Source organism: Coloeus monedula (assembly GCF_965178545.1).
Source record: "Coloeus monedula genome assembly, chromosome: 11".
Lineage (NCBI taxonomy): Eukaryota > Metazoa > Chordata > Aves > Passeriformes > Corvidae > Coloeus > Coloeus monedula.
Window position 1 is genome coordinate 11,943,666 of NC_138791.1, and position 21,596 is coordinate 11,965,261.

General features: G+C 43.8%; 2 protein-coding genes across 5 annotated transcripts in view; one reads left to right on the top strand and one right to left on the bottom strand.

The window, feature by feature from the left end:
* The window catches only part of ARIH2 (ariadne RBR E3 ubiquitin protein ligase 2), a 36,320-nt gene extending 25,331 nt beyond the window's left edge, over nt 1-10,989 (bottom strand). For 2 of the 4 annotated variants that reach the window (XM_082288582.1, XM_082288579.1), the window contains exons 1-2: nt 10,850-10,989; nt 6,660-7,007 (exon numbers count right to left, since the gene is read on the bottom strand). In XM_082288582.1, coding sequence (XP_082144708.1) covers nt 6,660-6,908 — 249 coding nt within the window. In that variant the 5' untranslated portion in view covers nt 6,909-7,007; nt 10,850-10,989. Of the gene's footprint in view, nt 1-6,659; nt 7,008-8,738; nt 8,899-10,471; nt 10,489-10,849 lie in introns of those variants that run through there. The other 2 variants (XM_082288580.1, XM_082288581.1) reach the window with 2 other exon arrangements.
* A 252-nt stretch (nt 10,990-11,241) lies between these two features.
* Nucleotides 11,242-21,538, top strand: SLC25A20 (solute carrier family 25 member 20). Its single transcript, XM_082288584.1, has 9 exons — nt 11,242-11,374; nt 12,045-12,137; nt 14,061-14,188; nt 16,338-16,428; nt 17,386-17,503; nt 18,674-18,746; nt 19,329-19,438; nt 20,770-20,894; nt 21,392-21,538. Exons 1-9 carry the CDS (start codon nt 11,270-11,272, stop codon nt 21,452-21,454), a joined length of 906 nt encoding a protein of 301 aa, XP_082144710.1. The 5' UTR covers nt 11,242-11,269; the 3' UTR covers nt 21,455-21,538.
* Nucleotides 21,539-21,596: the final 58 nt, after the last annotated feature.

The following is a 21,596-nucleotide window of genomic DNA, read 5'->3' on the forward strand; positions in this document are numbered from 1 at the left end:
ATTTACACATTGCTTTAATCCACCCACTATCCTACACAGGACAGCAACAATTTCAGCTGCAGCTGCCAACAAACAGGATCAGTAGGACTCAGCTAGGAAATCTCAACATACGTATTTCTCAAGCTGTTAGGTTATTCTTCCTGAGGAAATTCAGAAATAAATATTAAAAGAACAGAAACATTTCAGCAAGCTGGTATGCCAGAAGGCATCATTACAAAACAGCTATGAGATCCCTTCTTTGAAAGATTTAGAGCGAAAGAAATGCAGCAAGAAAGCTGTAAGACAGCACACGGATATAAGATTGACGTGAGACTCCCCAGCTGTCCTCCCTGCAGTTATTCCTTCCAAAGTAACACAGTGTCAGAGCACCAGTGCCCAGCACGCGCTGCACTGCGCTCCCTGAATGCTGCCAACACCCAGCAACACACCCCACTGCACAGCCCCTGCCGAGGTGCTTTCCCAGCAAAACACAGGAAGAGTGGACAATTCCTTCTGGTTGAGAGAGAGGATGATTCAGAAGGTGCACAGGGAAGAAGTGCAATAACCTGAATCCACACAATCGTGACCAGTAGCTCAGAACACTGGGCAGCCAACCCAAACTGGGAGCACTGGTATGGGCACACAGCCACAGTGGAGCAGGGCTTAGGTAACTTTGCAATGAGTAATCCCTGCTAAGTCCCAAATAACAGAGTCCTTCATTCAACAACCCCAGCTCTAAGGGCATTTTTCTTTTGTTATACAAAGATGAAGAAGAGGAACATCTGCTTTACAAAACAGTGTTTCACAGTGCACAACACAGCTTGTTTCTGCTGCACCATCCTTAATAGGCACAGCACAAATTGGGCAAAGTGTTCAGCTGCTTCATGCTGGTCCTGTGATCATGATGTCCAGCTGTAAGCTTGCAACATGAAACAGTTACCGAGAGATTGTTTTGGCATTTTTAATGACTTGTGTCTTGCCTCTACCTCCCACCAAGATCACACTCATCAACAGCTGCGAACAGATTTTTTTGCTCACTGCAGTCATACTGGCTGTAAGATACACTTAAGGTGTGAATCACAAAGAAATGTGTGGGCTATAATCACCCTCCACATTTGTGGCTCATTTTTCCAGTCAAGTTGAGAATTTCAGCAGTCCTGGGCAGTAAGGAACAAAATTGTTTTCTTTCCTCAAATGACTCTGGGAAGGTGTCACAAGGTTGCATGGTCTGGGCTCTCCAGCCAGCTCTCTTATTCTGCTGACCAAAAGTCTACAAAAACTTAATGCATTTTTAAAATACAAAAAGACTTTTATGAGCCAAACCAAAACACACTGAAGACAGTTACACTGACGTTACAGACATACTCATGCCCTCTTGATACTACTGAATTGTGAATCTGTAGGCAAACCCCCAACTTTCACATAGCAGAACTTCCAGGATTTTTCTGTTTGGGAACAAAAAGCGGGTAAAGGATAAAGGTGTGTCTCAAATGTGAGTGCTCCTAAGGGGTACAGCTTTAGACTGCATGTCCCACATAATGTTGGCTTGGTGCTAAAAAACACAGAACACAGTACAGATATAAACCTGCATGTCCTGACTAATCTAGTGGTTTAAGGGTACTTAAACAGTGTGTTCTCTCTGCCAAACAGCACCACAGGGGTTCTGTGAAAAAGTCAAACTTGCCTATTGGGTTCTACCATTTATAATAAATTATATCTAAATATTTACTGCATACTGATACTTACCAATGTTGGTGCTCATGGACTTTAAACATAAATTTTTGAAACTGTTATGTACATGCATTTTAATATTTCAAGGGGGTTTAATTCCTCTCCTGCACCTGAGGTACTCAGGCACAGCGAGGCTTTAATCCTGCCATTTTAGATTGCATAAAGTTCCACGAAGTCATTATGGCATTGAAAGGATGACACTGCAGCACTGCAGGCTGGTTCAGATAAGCAGCACCCCACAGCACACTCTGGGCCATGGTTTGAACAGTGATACAGCAGGGCACACGTACACCAGGGTCCTGACATGTGGCTCTTTACAGACACTTTGTGATTGCAGGGAACAGGCTCCTTCAGGAAGGGCTGCTCACATGGGCTGCCAGCCCCCATGCACATGACCCTGGGTTTGCTGGAGATGGTATTTGCAAAGGAGCACTGCCAGCACTCACCAAGCAGCTCTACAAACTAACTGCTCTGTGTCAGCGCTACCGGAGTGTGTGCAGCAGCCTCAGAGGGCTGTGTTTTCATGAGCAATTACTAATCTGGTTCCATGAAAAGATGCAACATCAGTATGGTGAGCCAGAAGATACGAAAAACTGGTTTATCTATGAAAGATCAGTAATGATAACATGGATTAAGAGATTCAGAATTATATAATGATATCAAATACTTTTTGCATCTACCAAGGTTTACTCTTCAAGGGACAGGGCTAAAAAAACCCACATCACAAGCTGTAATTTCAGGAAGCATAGGAAGTAAGCTTTTTGCTCTCTGATAAATATTACCAGATTACTCAAATTAGCAAAGTGAGAAGTATAAGTTCTTCAGTCTTACAATTCCTTTGGTTTTAATAGAAAGACATCAGTACCAATTGCCTGTAAACCAACATGACTATTTTCCCTTGCTAGCTTGCATGTGCAGAAACATCACAGCTTCCTCATGACTGACAATCATCTAAGATCCAAAGTCACGGTAGTTTTTTTTTTCACAAATTCTAATTGCAACTGTTTTATCAGGTGGTTTATAACACCAATTTAAAAAAAAAAAAAGGTAACACTAGAAAACTCCACCTCATCACTGAAACAGAGAAACTATTGCCAGTTATTTAAAACATTACAGATACTCCAGACATGTATGGAGACCCTCAGCAGAGCCAGGAAGCGTCATTCACAAACAAAAACAATATGACATCATCATACACGTAATTGCTTGCCAGTGACAGGGTCAGCTTTGTTTGTACAACTGCTGAGTATCACACTGTTTGCATGTACTGATAAGCCACTCCAGGACCCACAATCACTCAATGACAACTGACAGAGTTATCTCAAAAGCAAAGTTATTACTATACCGTTTTAATTCATTATTTTTGAAAGATGCTGTATCTTATAATTATATCTATTTCTTAAAAAGAACTGTTGTAAATTCATTTGCTGGTCTGCAGGCAATACAGGCCACTCTGCTTTTGAGAGCATTGTTCTTCACAAGTGTTGACTGTGGTCAAGTGACCTTTTGAGGAATTAAAAGTGACCTATTTCAATTCACAGGCCTTTTGGTCAGAAAAACACAGTTTTGGGTATTAATTCGAGATTTTCTTCTGACATGTTTCACCAGAGATAGCCTGTCCTAATTTTAGTCAGGGTATTAACTGAACCTTCCTCAGATCTTCATATTAACAGTACTAACCAAAGAGCAAAGATTTCCTCTTCTTTTCCTTGAAAACCAATGAACTCACAGTTCTTACTAAAACCAAAATTAAGGAGAAACTTTCAGAGTAACACTTATTAAAACTCTCTAGCTTCTGTACGGTTCTGGAAAAACCACTAATGCAGTTGCAGGCCTGTGACACAGCACAGCTGGTTTAGTCTACTGCTGCCTTGTTTGCAGTGATTTTTCTATTCAGATTTCCCCACCTGACAAAAAGCAAGTCAGAAGAATTTGAGGCAAAAGTTTCCTATGACAGTAAGAGATACAAGGACATACATCTACCCACACGCAGGGTCTTATGCTTTTATCAGACCTTCGATTTCAACTGAGTGTTGTCTCTAATTGGGATAGACAAAGCACAAGCACTTTGTTGAAGAGTTTGTCTTTCAATGTTGCATGCAAACTTTTAACCATGTGCAGGGTGTTCACACCTGACCTGAAGCTAACCAGGCAATGCAAGGTTTGCTCAGTTCAGTGCCTTCAGCAAGAATGAGAACAAGGTCAGCTGTAACTCATGGGGAATGCAAACAGCCAAGAAGGTTTCCAACGACCATCCTTTACCACAACACTTTAAAATAAAATAGGAATTTAACAATCAGTCTGAAATAGCTGAGCAAAACAGTTTGAAAAACAGTTAGTGAGCAGAACAAATGAAATACTATCTATTTAAACTGTTATTAGCCACTAACAGCACAGATTGCAAATACGAAGATATAAAGCTCTGAAATTCCCTTTCTGGTCTTTAAAGTGTGTAGACAGTATGACACAGAGAAAAAACCCACTCAATACATGTGTGTGTGTCCCCAAGTTTAACCTTCAGAAAGTGAATCACCTAAAGACAACAGACAGTGGCAGAACATTCCAACACAGCTTTGAGCCCATTTATTGCATTTATTTTTAATTTGCTTTAGGGAACGATATTAATCTATTAATTTCTTGTGATAGTAAATCACTCAGATACCAAGTCATTCATTGGCTTCAACACTGTACCTCCTGAAGACAGTCTTTAATTTACCTTCAGCTTTCCCTGCTGGGGCAACCACTCTGCCTTAAGTACGAGCTAATGCTGAAAAAGCACCACGTAATCAGTATTTATCGTAAGCCAAAGGAGATGAAATCAAAATTAATTAGATGCTCAAAAAGAACAACCATCACTATCCAAGGAAACCCAAAACATTGTGAAAGGTAGTTTTAAAAAGAAAAAGCAGTTTTTAGAGCTCAAGCAAATTAATAGAAAAGAAGTTAATAAAATTCTTTTAAAAGTCTACCCCTGTTTACTTGTATCCATTAAGTCCATGGAAAATAATGACGATAAATATTTTAGCATGCTCCATTCCATTTCCTTCTTCTCTATGCTTTCTAATTCAATACTAATTCTTTCTATTACATTTTGTCTTAGAAAACTAACAAAATCACAAGTTTCCTTGGTGGGGGAGAGAGGGGAAGGAAGACAGGGTTGTTGAAGAATTGTAAGCAAGTATGCCAGGAAACAAAAAGCAAATGCTGCAGATACACAACAGATATCCAAGAAAAGTGCAACTGCTGGACTACTGCTGCTGGAGAAAAGAGAGTTAATGTGGCACTTCGAGGGCTAAAGCCTGAGTGTGTGGCTTACAAGATCACAGCTTTTCAAATTGCTACTCATATTCAATTTCATCTTTTCATGCACAAACCAAAATGCGTAGCACTTAATGTTAAAAGTAAATATGCAGGCATATTCTTGATATAAAAGAAATCCAAATTTTCTCTCCTTGGGTCCAGTTTGGGATGAGATTTGAGCTAGCAGGTTGGTATAGTCTGGGCAACTATAATATATGCTCAATAAGATCTTCAGACCTTCTGAAAATTTTATTTTAACTCTGGAAGCCTGATTTTAAGGACTGAAAGTATTGCTTTCTGTAATTTAGTTCAAGAGAACAATATGGCAGGGGTCACCTTTTTGGAGGGTGTTCCATTTGAAGGCAGACAATAAGGCACAGAAAAGCTGTTCTAAATCTTAATTGCTAAGAACCTAGAGCAACTGGCAGCTGGATCAGAAGTGCTGACCAACTATTCTCATTTGTACTTTTCTGTTGTCTCCTGTTTCTGACAATCTGTAGGGAACTGCAGGCATTCAGAGCTCAGAATGCACATTTTGAAGTAATTACAGAGACAAGTTTAAGAGCAAGAAAAAGTAAAACTTCCTTTTCTGAGGTGGTAAATGCTGGGAACAAGCACAACAGATGGCAAAATCATCAAATTATGGGTGCCCTTTAAAGCCTGTTGCTTATGGTCCATAGTCCTCAGGCTTTATGGCTTTACTGTTTCTACAGGACATTGATGTGCAAATAAAGATCAAGAGATCCCTCTCATTTTAAAAATTAGATTGGATTCAGACTGAAAGAATTAGTATCAAAACCTACCCAACATGGGTTTTTTACATGCTGCAGTCACCACCTGTCCTGCTTTCAGGGGCTGTTCCAGAGAAGAGCAACCACTAGAAGACTAGAACACCGGTTTGTTACAAAGTTGATGCAGCAGCAATTTCAACCCAGCATCCACATCTAGAGTTTAGAAAACTCTGCTTTCGTCTGGCCTGCCTCCTCTTTTGAGATACTACAGTAATCGGTTACAAAAAGAGAAAGAAAACTTCACAGAAGTCTTATTGAGCATAATACCACGGAGCTGACTCTGAGTATGACTTTTCTGTGAAATGAATTAAGTCACACCTGTTCCAAGAGCTAGCAAGTTCACTGTACTTGAATTGCTATCACTGCAACAGTAGGGTTAATACCTGGCATGACAGCTGATCTGTCTTTGAAAGTCCATGATTATTCTCTCAGAACCAATCAAGAGAAGTGTTTTTGTTAGAATTACAGAGTTTTAGCATGTTTTCCTATTTGTCAGTTATCTTCTCAAACACAGGTGTACCAAACTGCACCATTTATGGTTTGATTTGTTTCTTTTCTATATATCCTCTTTGCATTAATGCAAAGAGCTATAACTCGGGAATTTTGGTCATGAAGCTCAGCTCTGTAAAAAAAAAAGAATCAACATTCAGTAAGGAAGATTTTTCAGGCCCCAGAACCAGTACATAACAACTGTAAACCTTTGAGTCAGTTTTGAACAAGGGACCTTCAATAATGCTCCTCCAACCCCCCATAACAGCAATGTTGCCACAGCTTTTATCACAAACTGTATTGTCAGCATTTGCCTGTTCAACCACAGACTTGTCTTACACCTGTGTTAATGCAGAAACCTTTCCTCACCTTTAACGTGGCAGCCAAGCTGGCCATGTGCTCATTCAGAGTGCTCTCCGACTCCTTGTAAGTCAAGCAGGTGAACTGATATTCCTCTGGATCAAAGGCATCTGCTCCCTGCTGCTCCACGTCGTTAGCTACCCCATCATAATAATCCTCAATATCCCCAGGATCCTCATCCTCTTCCTCCTCCTCGCAATTAGGGTCATAATCCTCTTCATTGCTGTCAGAGCCCTGGCTGTTCATGTCCACGGACATCTTAATGCCCTGCCAAACTGCAGACCAGGAAAGCAAGCGCAGCTTCTTTTTTTTCCTCCAAACTTTATCGTTCTTTTGAATTCATCTGAGCTCTGTCTCCTATGGGAGGAAAAACAATTTTTTCTGTGCCTAAGAAATTGTAAGAGGCTCCATCTCAACATCAAACAGGTGATCAAACAGCCAGGAACAGACCAACCCAACGGCCCAGTAAAGAGGATTCTGCTGTGCATGTCCCTGGTTTGGATCCATTGTGACTCTTGCACTTCCAAAGCCAAGGCTGCTCTTACAGAACAGGTCCAAAACCTCGGAGGTTGGGTTATTACACTGCATCCTAGTCCCCAGTGCAAGCCCTGAGACTTCTGACATTTGGAAATTGGCTGCATAACTTTCACTACAGATCTTCTCAGAGATAAAACAGAATTTATGACAAAGTTTTTTATCAACAGCCTGAAGTGCTGACGAACAGCATCGTATCCACTTAATTAACAGGAAAAACACAAACCTCTTAACTATGACCATAGTAGCTAGAAAGGCAAACTGTGATATCCTGTACAACCTGTGATATTCTGTACAAATCCATCAAACTGTGATATCCTGTACAACCTGTGATATTCTGTACAAATCCATATTGCTTCAGAACCACAGACATTAAGAGGGACTTAGGAAAATAAGACCAGCAAACAGATCTCTCACATACACACAATTTAACAGCCTTCAATACCATCTCAAGAAAAAGAAATTGTGAAACTAGTTCATCCCTTTAAACTGGTTCTATTGGATGGGATGTGGCTTGGACTTTATATCTGAAGGGGGAAATAAAATTAATTCTCTCATTATATTGCTTTCTCAATATACGCTTATTACCTTCTGAATGTATAAATGCTTAGGTGTTGACAGCTGCTATTGAAAAAGAATCAGAACAGCTAACTTTTCTTTGTTTTTAAGATTCTCATTTGTTTTAGAAAATTCACATATCTGATAGTTATCTGAACTACAAACCTTCTGCTTGTGTAACTGAACCATATGAATTTGAGCTCTGAAAGATTCAGCACTAAAGCACAAATCAACCTTGAATTATGGTCATCTCATATTTAGTAGTAAATTTAACCAAATTTAACCAAATTATTTAGAGAGAATAAAATAAATACAGAAGAATTAAAACAATGCTGTAACAAAACTTTACATATAAAAACACATATTAAAATCAAAGCTCGATTTTCCACAAGTAGCATGTATTTGGTTCCTTAAATACATCCCCATTTTGCATTACTATGTTGCCAGCTCTGCTCCTCAAATATATTCCCTCAGTATTGCAATTTGTAGCTGCTGGGGAAACCATAATCAAGCTTTGAGAATCCTGACTTTAGAGTACAGGAAATCTCAACCACAAATTTTCATTCTTTTTCCTCAACTCATTTGTTTTCCATTTCCAGTCACCTGACCAGGCAGCAGAGAATAACCAGGAAGAGATGTGATGTACAATTAATTTGAGGGACTTCAGTGAGTTCAGGAGATACAAACCTCCAGAGAGGTTGAAGACTAGTACCTAATTACACTACTCCCTGAATTCTGGTCTTCATTCCTTTCATTTGCCTCTTGATTCCTTAGCTATCCACAGCATACGTAGCACACAAATAATTTATAGCACTGCTTTCCACAGGACTTCAGAGGAACAGACACTCAGTCTCTCCATACTGGAAAGAGACAGATGTGCAATCTGATTTGGCAGACACAAGGCAAACCCTCGTCCCTCCCTCTACCCCGCTTAGAGTCTGGGCTTAATCTGCATTGACACTGAGCTCCTGCATAAAAGAAGCAATGGATCTTTACCTGCTAAAACTTATGTTAAAAGAATGACTTATTTGAGCCTCTACTCCCACTGTGGACTATCGAGAGCCCAGTGTGCAGCAGGTTTGTTCAGCCACCACAAAGCCTGAGCAAGTTTCACAGGCCAGGGAACTTCTCAAATTCACTCAGATCATTCCACACTCTAGAGAGAGAAAAAAATAATGAAAAGACTGGGTCCTCTGCTATTCCAACACATGACAAGTCACATCCAAGGAGTGAGATGTTTGTAGATATCCAAGTAGAATAATGGGCCTGCCCAGTACCTCCCAGTTACACACCAGTCACTGGGGAGGGGGTCAGAGGAGTGCAGAGATGTCTCTCTGCGCCACCAGCACAGTTTTGTGAGCAAACAGAGGAACTGTTTGCAGAGGTAAATGGACATAGTGATTTATCAAGGAGAAAACAGTCTGCAGGACTAGGTGACTTCTGTGACTCCTGTCCCAACATTCTAGGAAAGAGCTCACTTCCAGCATAACTGGACACCACACTGACACAAGTGAGGGAGAGGAAGGATAAGGTATATGCTCTGTGGACAAAGCAAAGGAGGGTACTCGGAAAACCAGGAACAAAACTCACCCCACCTATGCTCAGCCCAATGCCCAAATCAAACTCTCTGAATACAAAGACAAGGCAGAGCTACTACTTGATAGCACTAATTTTTAAGACAATAGAGATGTTAAACTCAAAAGATAAGGTCAAAAAAGCAAGGATTATTTAGATTAAATAATTACCATAACTCCCAAGACCAAATTATAAATTTTAAACGATACTTAGATCACTTTCCTACCAAAGGGAGGATGAGTCCTTCTTTATCATCTTTATCCAAGAAACTCCTGTATCTTTACTAACACTGATACAATTTAGTTTCCTCTCTTGCTCCAGTCTCCTGCAGGAACTCCTAAACATACCCACCCCTACCCTCTGCTGTCTCCTCCAACAGTGATGCCCTTTCCATGACTCCTGCTTTGCAACACAATACTTAACAAGGTCTTTTGAAACAAAATGCCTTCAAAATGCCTTCCATCATGCCACCACATGAGATCCCACTTCATTCCTTATCCCACTACAACACTCTTTTCCTATTTCTTGCCTTCTGTGCCTACCCTTGTGGGACTCCTCTAATGACTCTTTTGGCAGAGACTCCTCCAATTGGAGAATGCTCCTCTTTTTCTGCTGATATTTCATAACCATTCCATACGGTTTTTTCTTCTTTCACCTCTTTATTTATCTGAAACAGAGAAAGTGCAACTCAAGTCTGCCTCCTGAACTCCTTATCCATGTAACCTTTAGACAGGCTAACACTCTCCCTCTTCCCTGAAACCATCCACAGCCTCAGCTCCACACTGGCTATCAATGCTAATTGCATCTTCATCTATGTCACCCAAACCCATAATCTGTGGATCATCCCCAACTGCCTCCTCACATATGCAGTGTACATCTCGCCATTCCTCCTCCACTGTTTTTTAGGTAAGGCATTTTTCATCCAAGACCGAGAAACCAGAAGATGCCCTATCCTTTTCACCACAGATGACTCTGCAGGGACCTCCTTGCAGCCATATCACACTCCCCCCGTGAACTGCCTGTTTTCCTTCCTCTTGCCAGCCTTGGTTCACACTATCACGGCTGCCTTGTCCTTCCCAACTCATCTGATTCGTTTCATTCCTGCCCTTTCTAACCTATCGTCGCTTTTAACGAGTTGTTTCAGGGATACCTACGTATTCCACGGCATCTCCGGGCTCGGGCACAGCGGGACCCAGCGCATTTAAATTACCTCGGGTCCATTCTTTTGGAACGCGTGCGAGACCAGCCCCCGCGCTTGTCCCGCACAGCCAGAGCGCCACAGACTTGTGGGAAGGCAGAGCGGGAACACCACGGGAGAGAAGCCGTGCGGGGAAAGCCCGAACGGCGGCGGGGCGAGGAGGGGCCCCCGCACGGCCGCCTGGAGCTCGAGAGCTCCCGGGCTGCGGCTTCTGCCGGGGCGGAGCGCCGAACGCAGCACTGGGCACGGATAAGCAGCCTCACATCCCTCCCGCCGGGCTCGCCCCAGCCCCAGCACGGCCCCGCCAGGAACCCCGGCACGGCCCGGCACTTACCGGGCGGGCGGCGAGAGCGGCGCCCCGGGCTCCTCCTGCGCGCCGGAACCGCCGGGCCCGCTGCGTCACCTCCGCCGGGCGGGGCGGGGCCGGGCCGGGCCACAGCGCTGGGGCGGGGGGGAACGGCTGAACCACTGAGGATGTGCGGGGGGACGCGGCCCCGCGCCCTCGGGAGCGGCCCCCGGGCCGGGCTCGGCCGCTGACAGCACCCGGTGGCGGTGACAGCGCCCAGAGCGGCCCCTCGCACCGCCGCGGTCCCGGCCCGCCCCACGCCCGCCTCCCGGCGTGCCCCGCACTGGGCTAAAGGTCGCGGTGCGGAGGGGGCGGCATTGGCTCGGCAGGGACGCAGCGCCCCGATCCCGATCCCGCTCCCGGTCCCAGTCCCAGTCCCGCTCCTCACCCTCTGCCGCCGCCGCCGCCATGGCGAAGCAGCCGCAGCCCATCAGCCCCTTTAAGAACTTCTTCGCTGGTGGTTTCGGGGGCGTCTGCCTGGTGTTCGTGGGGCACCCGCTGGACACCATCAAGGTGAGACGGCGCGGGGCGGCCGGGGACGAGGGGGGCAGCCGGTGCACTGTGCGGCCTGGGGCAGCGGGGGGTGGACTACAGTTCCCGGCAGGAACTGCGCGGGAGCGGCACCGGTCCCGGTGGGCGCTATGGCAGAACTACAGCTCCCGGCAGGCACTGCACGGGACGCGGAGCTTCCGGTATGCGCCGCGGGGAGGCTGGGCTGGGTGTCTGTAGTGCTGCCGGGCGCCCCCTGGCGGCGCGGCGGCCGGGCGTCTCGCAATCCCGGTTTACAGTGAAAAATGGGGAAAAAAGCGTCGGTGTCCCGGTGCTGGAAGGAGCTTGGGAGCTGGGATGCTCCCGCCAACCCCGTGTTGCGGCGGGGCCCCGTGCCTCTGCGCCAGGGGGAGGCCAGGAGTGACCCTGTGGAAGCAGAACTCAGCGTCCAGAGGGAGCTGGGGTCGTCATCCGGACGTCATCCCAGCAGTTGATTAGTTAAATACATTAACTACTCATTACATTAAAATTCAACCTCTTCTCTTTTGCAAAGGGCTAAAATGATGTCAATACTTCTATCAATATCTTCGGGTCTAGTCACAAAACATGCACCATAATAGCCAGAGGGGTTCTGTCAATCAAAGTTTAGATTGTAATATTTAATAAAATAAAGTTTTCCTCTCCCTCTTACTAGGTCAGACTGCAAACCCAGCCTAAGCCACAGCCTGGCCAGGCCCCACTCTATTCTGGGACATTTGACTGCTTCAGAAAGACTCTTCTTAGAGAGGTACTGTGACACTTGCCAGATGTATCAGTTGTTTCTGTACATCGCAGAAATGGAATCGTGTGCCCCCAGAGACCATACAATTCCTGGGTTATCAGTTAAATTGATTCTCATTAACATTTTTAAGCAGATTACAAAGCTTGGGGAATACTTAGCATGCACGTTCTCCAGGTACATGTCTCTGTTTTGCTAAGAAATGTTTTTGGTTCAAAATAGCATGATGTTAATGTCTGAAGTTATAGACTGGAGTGAATGTTGGCAGTTGTTTTTTGGCCTTGTTGTAGTTGGTGAAATCTTGCTGGTATTTGGAGTCACCTCTGGAAATCCTAAAATGGGTAATGACTTTTGTTGATACAAGTACTTTCTTCTATAAGGTGTTACGCCAGCTACGAGAAGGCAGAGGATCATTAATTTATAGACTTTTTTTCTCTTTTTCTTTTTATGAGAGCAGAGTGTAAATTATAGTAGTTTTTCAACCTTCTCTAGAAGGGGGACAGTGTTTTTTATTCCTGAATCACCATTAGCATGTTGTTGAGCTAGTCTGTTTTGTTTTTAGAAAGGCACACAGCCTTGATTTAAAGTCTTTAAGTGACAGACACTCCAGTTTTCTGCTTTTTAAGTTTTCTCAGCAGCTCTTTACCATTTGGTAACAATGGCTGTAAAGCACAACTGTTCTTCCGCTTGCTTGAAGTCTCTTTTCTAACTGCTGGATCTCGTTAGGTAACTCCCTGTTAAATGAAAGATCTGCCTCAAATCTGAAATCCACTTCCATTGTGGTATTAACAGGTTGTTATATAACCAAAGCAAATCCTGTTTCCCTGGTCTCTCCCACAAAGGACTGGAATGCTGTGCCAGCTCTGAATCCCTGGCAGTTTTTAACACCCCTGCTGCAGCACGGACGTCAGAGCTGAGCCATAATAATAGCCTTGTGATGGGAAGTTCAAAAGCAGTGCTGCTTCTCTACACCTACTCAATACTCATCCGTTTCTCTAAGGAAAACTATTAAACCTCTGCCAAGAGAGGTTTTTTGCTTCCCATTGCTCATGGGGAGGTTGAGCAGCAGTGGCTGATCTCTCAACCAGGTGCAATTTCATGGCAGAGCCAGTTGTGCCGGTAAGACTTCAGTGTACTGGGATGCACTGGTTTATTGGAGCAGGGGGAAGAAAGGGGTGCACAGACCAGAAAATATTTAATTTATGTGTCTAGCCTTTATCTAGAAGATAACTATCCTTTTTATTGAAAAAAAGTTCAATTTAAAGGCAAGAGAAATTAAATAAATACAGCTGCTGGGGTCCGCATTAGAATTTTTTCATATGTGCAGTCCATAAAGGGAAACATCAGGAATGTGATGTTGTGTGGGAAAAAAGTTTTGACTTAGGGTAGGAAACAAAAAATAATTTGCTCTTGAACCTGTTCCAAAGTGAATTCATGTGGGGAGTGAAGGAATTCAGGTTGCTCTCCCTGGCTGTTCCTTTAGTCAAAGATTGAATTCATTTCAGCGTTCTCAAGTTCAGTGTCAGGATTTTACAGTACTGCATTTGACAAGTTACCAGTAAAACACAGGTGCATTTCTGTGCGTAGCTGAGAGTGTTCTCTCTTGACATAATCTATTAAGGCTCTTATTTGGGTGGATTTTAACTTCACTTCCTCGTACTTGAGATGTACATGCAGGTGATGAGTATTGTTATTGAAGGGCATTCGTGGTGCCAGTGTTTCCCAGGAAGGATAACTTTGCTCTGCAGCAGTCCCTGAGCTTCAGCTAAACACGTATAACTGCAAATGAACAAAAAACCCCTTTAGTCCTCTGATCAATTTGACTGTTAGATGGATCCTATCCTGGATTGTCACCTGTCTCTTCTCAACAAGTTGAAATATGTGCAAAGTTTATGCCAAACCAAGTAATTTCTGTGATAATGTTTCTTGCAGGGAGTCCGAGGCTTATATAGAGGAATGGCAGCTCCTATCATTGGAGTGACACCCATGTATGCTGTGTGCTTCTTTGGATTTGGTTTGGGAAAAAGACTCCAGCAGAGAAAACCTGATGATGTTTTGACGTGAGTTCCTGGTTAATCAGATGGTTGGGAAAGGCGTCCTGAGGCTGTTCCTGTATTGTCACACGTTGAGTTGTGGCGCAAATTTGTGTCTTCTCCTAGGTTATAAATACAGTTCTAAAAAATAAACCACTCATGTTTAATGCTTCTGGAAGCGTGGGGCTGATAGCACAGGCTAAAAACAGACATTGTGTGGGCAGGTGCGATGCAATTCCCTTTCTACGCAAGAAGGAGCCATTAAGGAACAATTCCGGTTTAGATGAGTACGGTGAGAGTTATATAATGATTGCCTGCCAACAGTCTTGCTATTAACAGAAACTATGGGAGCAATAAATTCATGGTCAAGCAGTCTTGACAACATTCACAGCCCTGATTCTCTTTCTCCTGTTAGTTATGAGTCTTCCTGTGTCCCTTCATTAGGATATGAAAACAGCCATAAAAATGTTTTATTATTATTTATGAAAAGAGGTGTTTATGAGCAGCCCTCCTCTCAGGCATGTCTGACCTTCAGGAACAGCAATAGGAAGCTGAGAAAACTTGGTGTGGCTTTCTACAAGCCAACCTGTGTATGAAGAAAGCCCCCCACCCTTAAAGTACTCCTGTAATGGGTTTGCTGAGGTGTGATTTACAGCTCTACAGGGACTGGGCTGTAGCTTAGCAACATTTTATCCCATTATTTGTCTGCTAGGTAGGAGCTCTGTCAGAAAGCAGGAGCCCATTGTGTGGAGCCAGCTGTGGTGGGGTGTTTTGATTTCTGTTGCAGCCTTGCCTACACAGGGCTCATGTGAGCACAGCTGGCCCTGCAATGTGAGCCACTGCAAACGCAGCTCCCAGAGGGAAGCAGTGCTGAGGTGCTGGGGAGCTGCTCATGTACCCTCTGTTATACCATGGCAGTGTCCCCATGCAGGCAAGACTGAAGGGAAAGACCAGGGGAACAGTAGGGACTGAACAACAAATGCACCATGAACTTATTCCCAGCAGCCTGATCGCCTCAATGCCTTGTGTTTCATACATGTGGTACCAACAGGAAGTCTTAAGGAGCAAGCTGGAAAAGGACAGTGTAGTTTTTTGAGCCTTTATGTAGAATTCCTCTCAAGCAGAGCAGTGGAAAAGAACAAACAGTGTGTGTACTGTCACTGTGCCCAGCTGTGCTGTTCTGTGGGTGCAGACCTGACACAGTGAAGGTACAGTGTGCTTGGGACATGAGACCCAAAAATAAAGGTCAGACTCCTAGTGCTTTGGTTATGCGTCTAGAGGCAGGCAGGATGGTTGTGGTTCCCCATGCCCATTGTGAAGGGAAGTTGTGGAAGGAAAAAGATGGAGAGAAACCTGAGGAGCCTATCCTGCCTTTTCTGGGGCTGAATAATCCCAAGGTGAGCTAAAAACCTCAAAGCTTAGTTTAAGCAGGAGGTGCATGTGGAGTGGTGAGAGAGGTCTGAGTGGTGTGGAAGATATCATGGGAATTTTAGTAGAGAGAGGTGTAAGAATTGGAATAGAATGCCATCTCTTGAGCAAGTGGAGAGAAGCAGGAGGTGTGGAATTGGATTAAATGGAGATGTTAGGTCATCTTACTAGGGAAGGTAGCAGGAGGCTGTTGTGTGATGGAGAAATTCAGCTTGTTTAAGGGATTTTTGTCATGGATACTTTGCCACGTGAAAGCAGGTGCAGAATGTGTGGGATAATGGCAGGTTGGTAGGACAGACTCGACTATGGCAGAGACTGAAGGAGTGAGGGAGTGAGAGGTTATGGAAAGGAGGCTTCTGGCTGCACAAGCAGGAATATGTGTGGAATCTGGGGTCACTGAGAGAGTATGGGAGACTGGAGGAGGAAGAGACTGTTGGGAATGAAAATGAAGGGGGAGTGCTATAGCAAAAAATACAAGTAGAAGGAATATTAGCAAATAGAATGGATATGAAGAGCTGAATTGTGGTTGCTGTAGGAACCAGTGTTTTGAGTCCTAGAGATCTTAAATGTTTAGCTCTAATTGTGCATTGACAAGGCACTTCTGCACTGATAAAAAGCAGTGGATGCATTTCAAGTTCCACTGTTGTGTTCATGTGGAACAGCATAATCTGGTGATGCAGGAGTCTTTCTGCCCTTTGTTTCCTGTGTGCTGTGTTGTGTTAGGGTCTTTTCTGTTTCCTTGGGGCAGATATCCTCAGCTGTTTGCTGCTGGCATGTTGTCAGGAGTGTTCACAACAGTAATCATGGCTCCAGGAGAGAGAATCAAGTGCCTTTTGCAGGTAAGGCATTGGATGGTGGTGATGGGAATTTAATTTTAGGGGTCTTGTCTTCCCATAGCAGGAATTTCTTTGGTTAGTGCATTTACTCTGTTCTGTTTTTTGACAGGACTGAGACAACTGTCATTTAATGCAGCTGTGTCACGAAGAAGCATTAAACAAACTCACCATGGCAGTATAAGTACACACAGCATTAATTGCTCTATTCATTTTACAGAGCACAAGCCTTATGCTATGGGGCATCATATGAGGCATCCGTGGATGCCTCAGTCCAGTTCAAAGTATGGAAAAGTCAGTTTTTTCTGAATGAAACTTTTCCTAAAAAAAAAAAAAGTGTAAACTTGCAAGATCATGAGACTCCTTCTGGTGTAAAGAAGTTCTGTTACTTTGACAGTTCCCCATGCAGAGCTAAGGAATTCATTTCAAAACAGTGTTCTGACATTTGGGTGGCTGCTAGCTCTGTACCTCCTGCGGGGGTTTTAAAGTATTGTTGGAAAATGTAAACCTGAACAAATGAAATGACATCTTTAGCAGGTGTGGGAAGCTCTGCTTGTTTCAGACTGTGTTGAACTCTGTTAATATGGTGATGGGTGGTCACATGTTAGTTCTGACAGACAGGATATTATCATGGGAGCTTTTATACACATACAAATGGTTTGAATTTCACTGAACTATTTGAAGACTACTTTTTGTCAGTGTGGAATTATCTAACTCACTCAAGTTGTTTCAAACTTACACTGTGGAAAACTAAAGGAGAATTTCTCCTCTGCGTGGAACAGTAACCACAGCCTCAGCTTCAATGTGAGAGCTGCTTGAGGAAGTGAGGCAGAGGTTCCCTAGGCAGGAGCGTGTGCTCCTTCCTCTCTGGAAACACACGTGTGGCTTTTTAACCCTTGGCTGAATGATTCTACATTGACCAGAAACCTTCACTGGTCAGAAACTCTCACTTTAATCCTGCAGATCCAGGCAGCTACAGGTGAAACCAAGTACAGTGGCTCCCTGGACTGTGCCAAGCAGCTGTACCGCGAGGCTGGGATCCGGGGCGTGTACAAGGGGACGGTGCTGACCCTCATGAGAGGTAAGGGATGGGGCTGTCCCTGTCCCTGCTGCAGGGGGACTGCAGGGTAAGAAGTCTGACACAGTATGGGAGATCTCACTGTTCCTTTAGCCAATTGGAGGGGCTGTGTCACCCATTTTCCTTTTTTTTTTTTTTTTTTTTTTCCGTCTGCAGAGCTACTCCAGTGCCTCAAAGGGCCTGAGAAATAAACATGAGATTCTCAGTGAGTGAGGAAGAGATTAGATGACAAGGATCAGAGGGATATAGGAAGTAATTAAGATCTGAGAAGCCAAGAGGAATGAGAGACTTCAGGAGAGGAGCAGAGAGAACAAAGAGAAGAGAAAAGTACAGAAGTGGGCTTTTTTTTTTTAAATTATTTTCTTCTTTTTTTCTTTTTTTTCTCCTTGAGAGAAGGATTGTGCCTGTCTGTGACTGTTGCTGTATAATATTGGCTGCTTTAAAATATGTGGTGGCAGCAGTTATGCTTTCTACCCTTTTGAGTCTGGGTTATTTTGGACTGGGATGTCATGACCCCTCTCTCAATACAACAACTAAGTAATTGTGCCAGACCCAGAATCGTTTACGTATTTCAGTAATTCCCCTTTGAAAAGCTGAAATTTCTATATTTTGTTACTTCAATTTAGGACTTTGTTCAACCCTCTGCTTCTCACACAAGTGTAGCAGCCTGCAGTGTAACTCTGGCAGTGTCCCTAGATAGGGGATGGTTCTCTGGTTTAGGTATGGGTTAAGAATAGGCTGTGGGAGTAGCTTAAAAGAAAACCACAACAAGACCTATCAACTGCAGAAAAAAAATCCTCAAGTAGAATCATTAGAACTAATACATGAACAAAATTCATGAAGTTCCTGTGCTGCTGTGATGTGCTGTGCAACAATATGGACAGTTTAGAGCTCCCTCATCATTAGTGTCATGTAACCAGGTTGCAGTCTGGTTTGAAAGGCTGCTGACAGAAACGTTATTTTCCCAGTTCTTGCCTTTAGCACCTGCTCTCCATGGGAAAGTTCAGACTCCTATGTCTAGGGCAGCAGCAGATTTTTATTTTGTTTGTAGAAGAGATTCAGAAAAGGAATCTGGATGTACTTAGTGGTGTTGCTGTGTTGGCATGGGGCTGGTGTGCCTCTGGGCTTCCTTTGGTTTCCCACTCCTCACAGCCTTTGTTGTTTACCCACCAGACGTCCCGGCCAGTGGAATGTACTTCATGACGTATGAGTGGCTGAAGAACATTCTGACCCCTGAGGGAAAGAGGTCAGTGAAATCTCACAGTCATCACTTTCTGAACTTCCCAGACACTGCTGATTAATCTCCCCAGTTACAAAGAGATTTAGAGCAGTAGCTAAACAAATTTTTAAAAAATAAAAATGGTTGCTCATCTTGTGAGTTAAGCTGTTTTGGTCTGGGGTTAACTGAAAATTAAAATAATGCTCTGAATTTCTCTCAGCTTCCAGTTTGGATCTTGTTAGCCAAGCAAGGAATACTTAAAGTAGGTCTCTTCACTTTCAACCCTGTATGTGTACAAAATGCTGGGGGCCTTTGTTGAATTTTCTGTGGGGGTTTGGTTGGTTGGTTGGCTTGGGTTTTTTTTCCCCCAGAGCATGTGTGTGCGTGCTGCTGAATAAAAAAAATTGAATCTTTAGGGTAGAGTTGGTCCATCTTGGAAAGGTTGCTCAGATACTGCACTCTGTCTCTGCAGCATTGTGCTGCCTTCTGGCTGCCAGCCAGGCTTTTGGATTGTCACCTTAGTCAAAACAATGAGTTTGACTTTTTTTTCCTTTTTTTGTCTTTTTTTTTTTTACTTTTTCTTCCCACCCCACTCTGATCCTGCCACAGTGTGAGTGACCTCAGTGTGCCTAGGATCCTTTTTGCTGGGGGCCTGGCTGGGATCTTCAACTGGGTAGTTGCCATTCCACCAGATGTGCTGAAATCCCGTTTCCAGACAGGTGAGTTGCATTCCAGTGTGTCACAGCCACACTCAGTGTGGTGCTCCTGGGAATGGGCTGAGCAGTGATGGAAGATGCCTTCTGGGAGGAATCATGTCTTGAGCACTGCTTGAGACAAGTGCATGAAAAACTCAAGGGTGTTCCTAGCATTCTAGTTGGTTTCCTCACAAATTTTTTGGCACATCAGGCTGCACTGCTCTGTTTCTGCCTCTCTGATCCTGATTTGAGGTACCTGATTTGAAACCTAAGCATAGAACTCATAATAGAATTGTGATAGCTGTTTTATTACAAATGTAATTCTTTGAGAGGTTTTGTTATTTCACTTCAGACATAGTTGTATAAATTGTAGCCTGTGCTATCTGCAGTTTATAGTAATAGGGCGTGACTTGCTGAGAGCATTGCTTTTGGACAGGCAGCTCTGCTCTTTAATGTCTGTGGCCTAATTACAGTGAAGATGGCCCCAGGCCTTGTGCTTCAGCAGAGTTTGACAGGTTTTTCGTTGGTTTCTCTGCCAGTCCTGTCAATGAATATTTTTGTTAAGGCTCCCCGTCGTCTCTGTGGACTCAACTCTCCACTGGACAGTGACCATTTTTCATTCTTTTCACAAATCATGATAATCAGTGCAGGAAACTTAATTTCTTTTTCTCTGAGCAATGGCTACGGTGGTTGTTTGTACCATATCAAGGCCAAGAGGGAAACACATCACAGCTTTATTCTTGTTCCACTGAGCCAGTCCCTAGTGCTGCTGTGTGGGTGATGTGGGTCCATGGTGGTTCTGTTTAACTGGGCTGATCTGTGGGTTACCTCTTCGGAGGACTGGCAGAGGCAATATTTCCCAGGGCAGTGTCAGGAGAAGGAAGAAATTGTTTTTTGAGTAGAAGAGGTTTTAAAAAACACCTCGGGAAATCCACGTAACATCAGCATTAGAACATCCTGTGCTTTTCATTTGAAGCCTGTTGCTGTTCTTGGCTGGGACATGTGATAGGATCATTTTCTTATTAACCAGTTTCATCAGTTTTTATATCTGACATTCCTATCACTTAAGTGCAGCTCTTGGGAGAGCTGTGATCAGCAGTGCAAATAACAGCTCAGACTTCCAACCCTGACCAAAGTTGTTCTCCTTTCTTCCCTGCTTGCAATGACTTGATGATGTAAATTCTTTGGTGATGGTGAGCACCTAGCTTCTGTTCACTGAGCCTTTACTGAGCTGTCTTGTTTGTTTGCTATAGCAGTGTGAACCTGTTGAAAATCCTGGGCTGTTACATATGGCACATCCTTCAGCCCTTGTCACTGCCACACATCTGAGCTAATGCCTTGTGCATCCCTTTCAGCTCCTGAAGGAAAATACCCAAATGGCTTTAGAGATGTGCTGAGGGAACTCATCAGAGAGGAAGGAGTTGCATCTCTGTACAAGGGGTTCACAGCTGTGATGATCAGGGCCTTTCCTGCTAACGCGGTGAGTATGTTGTGATTCCAGATGGGTTTTGGGGACATGGCTGCTCACAGTGAGTGTTTGCAGTCCGGAGAGGACATGACTGCCTGTTTACTCTTGTACCATTTCAGTGAGGTTCTTGTCACTGCAGGTACTTTTGACTGTTGGTGTCCAGATTCTAAAACTGTACTTTAATCTAGGAGTAAATCATTATTCAAAACTTTTCATGAAAGCTCTTTGTTGACTTTCTCTGATATTTTTTTTCTACTGGTTGTACATCCAACTGTAGAAGATGGAATGAGTTTGGACTCTCTTCCTCTTCAATAAATAATCCTAACAGAGCCAAAGCTCTGCCTTTGTGTGGAGTGATACAGTAGAATTCTTGCTTCTGGTTGAAGACCTTTTTTGTCCTCTTCCTCCTTCCATATAAACCATGTTAGGTGTTCATAGTGCAGCATTTCAAGCGCCTTGTTTGAAACAGATTTTTAGAATCCTTATTTGTTCTGTGTTCTCTTTTCCAGGCATGTTTTCTTGGTTTTGAAGTTGCTATGAAGTTTCTTAACTGGGTTGCACCTGGTCTATGAGGACTAGGAAGCGAGAGAGGAGAAGGAAGAGAGCGCAAGTCTGCCTCAAAGAAATAAATGAATGATCACTTAATGTTTCAGGAATTATTGTTTGCCTAATACCTTTTTGCCTTCCTCACATTCTTTAGGTGGTGCTATGTGC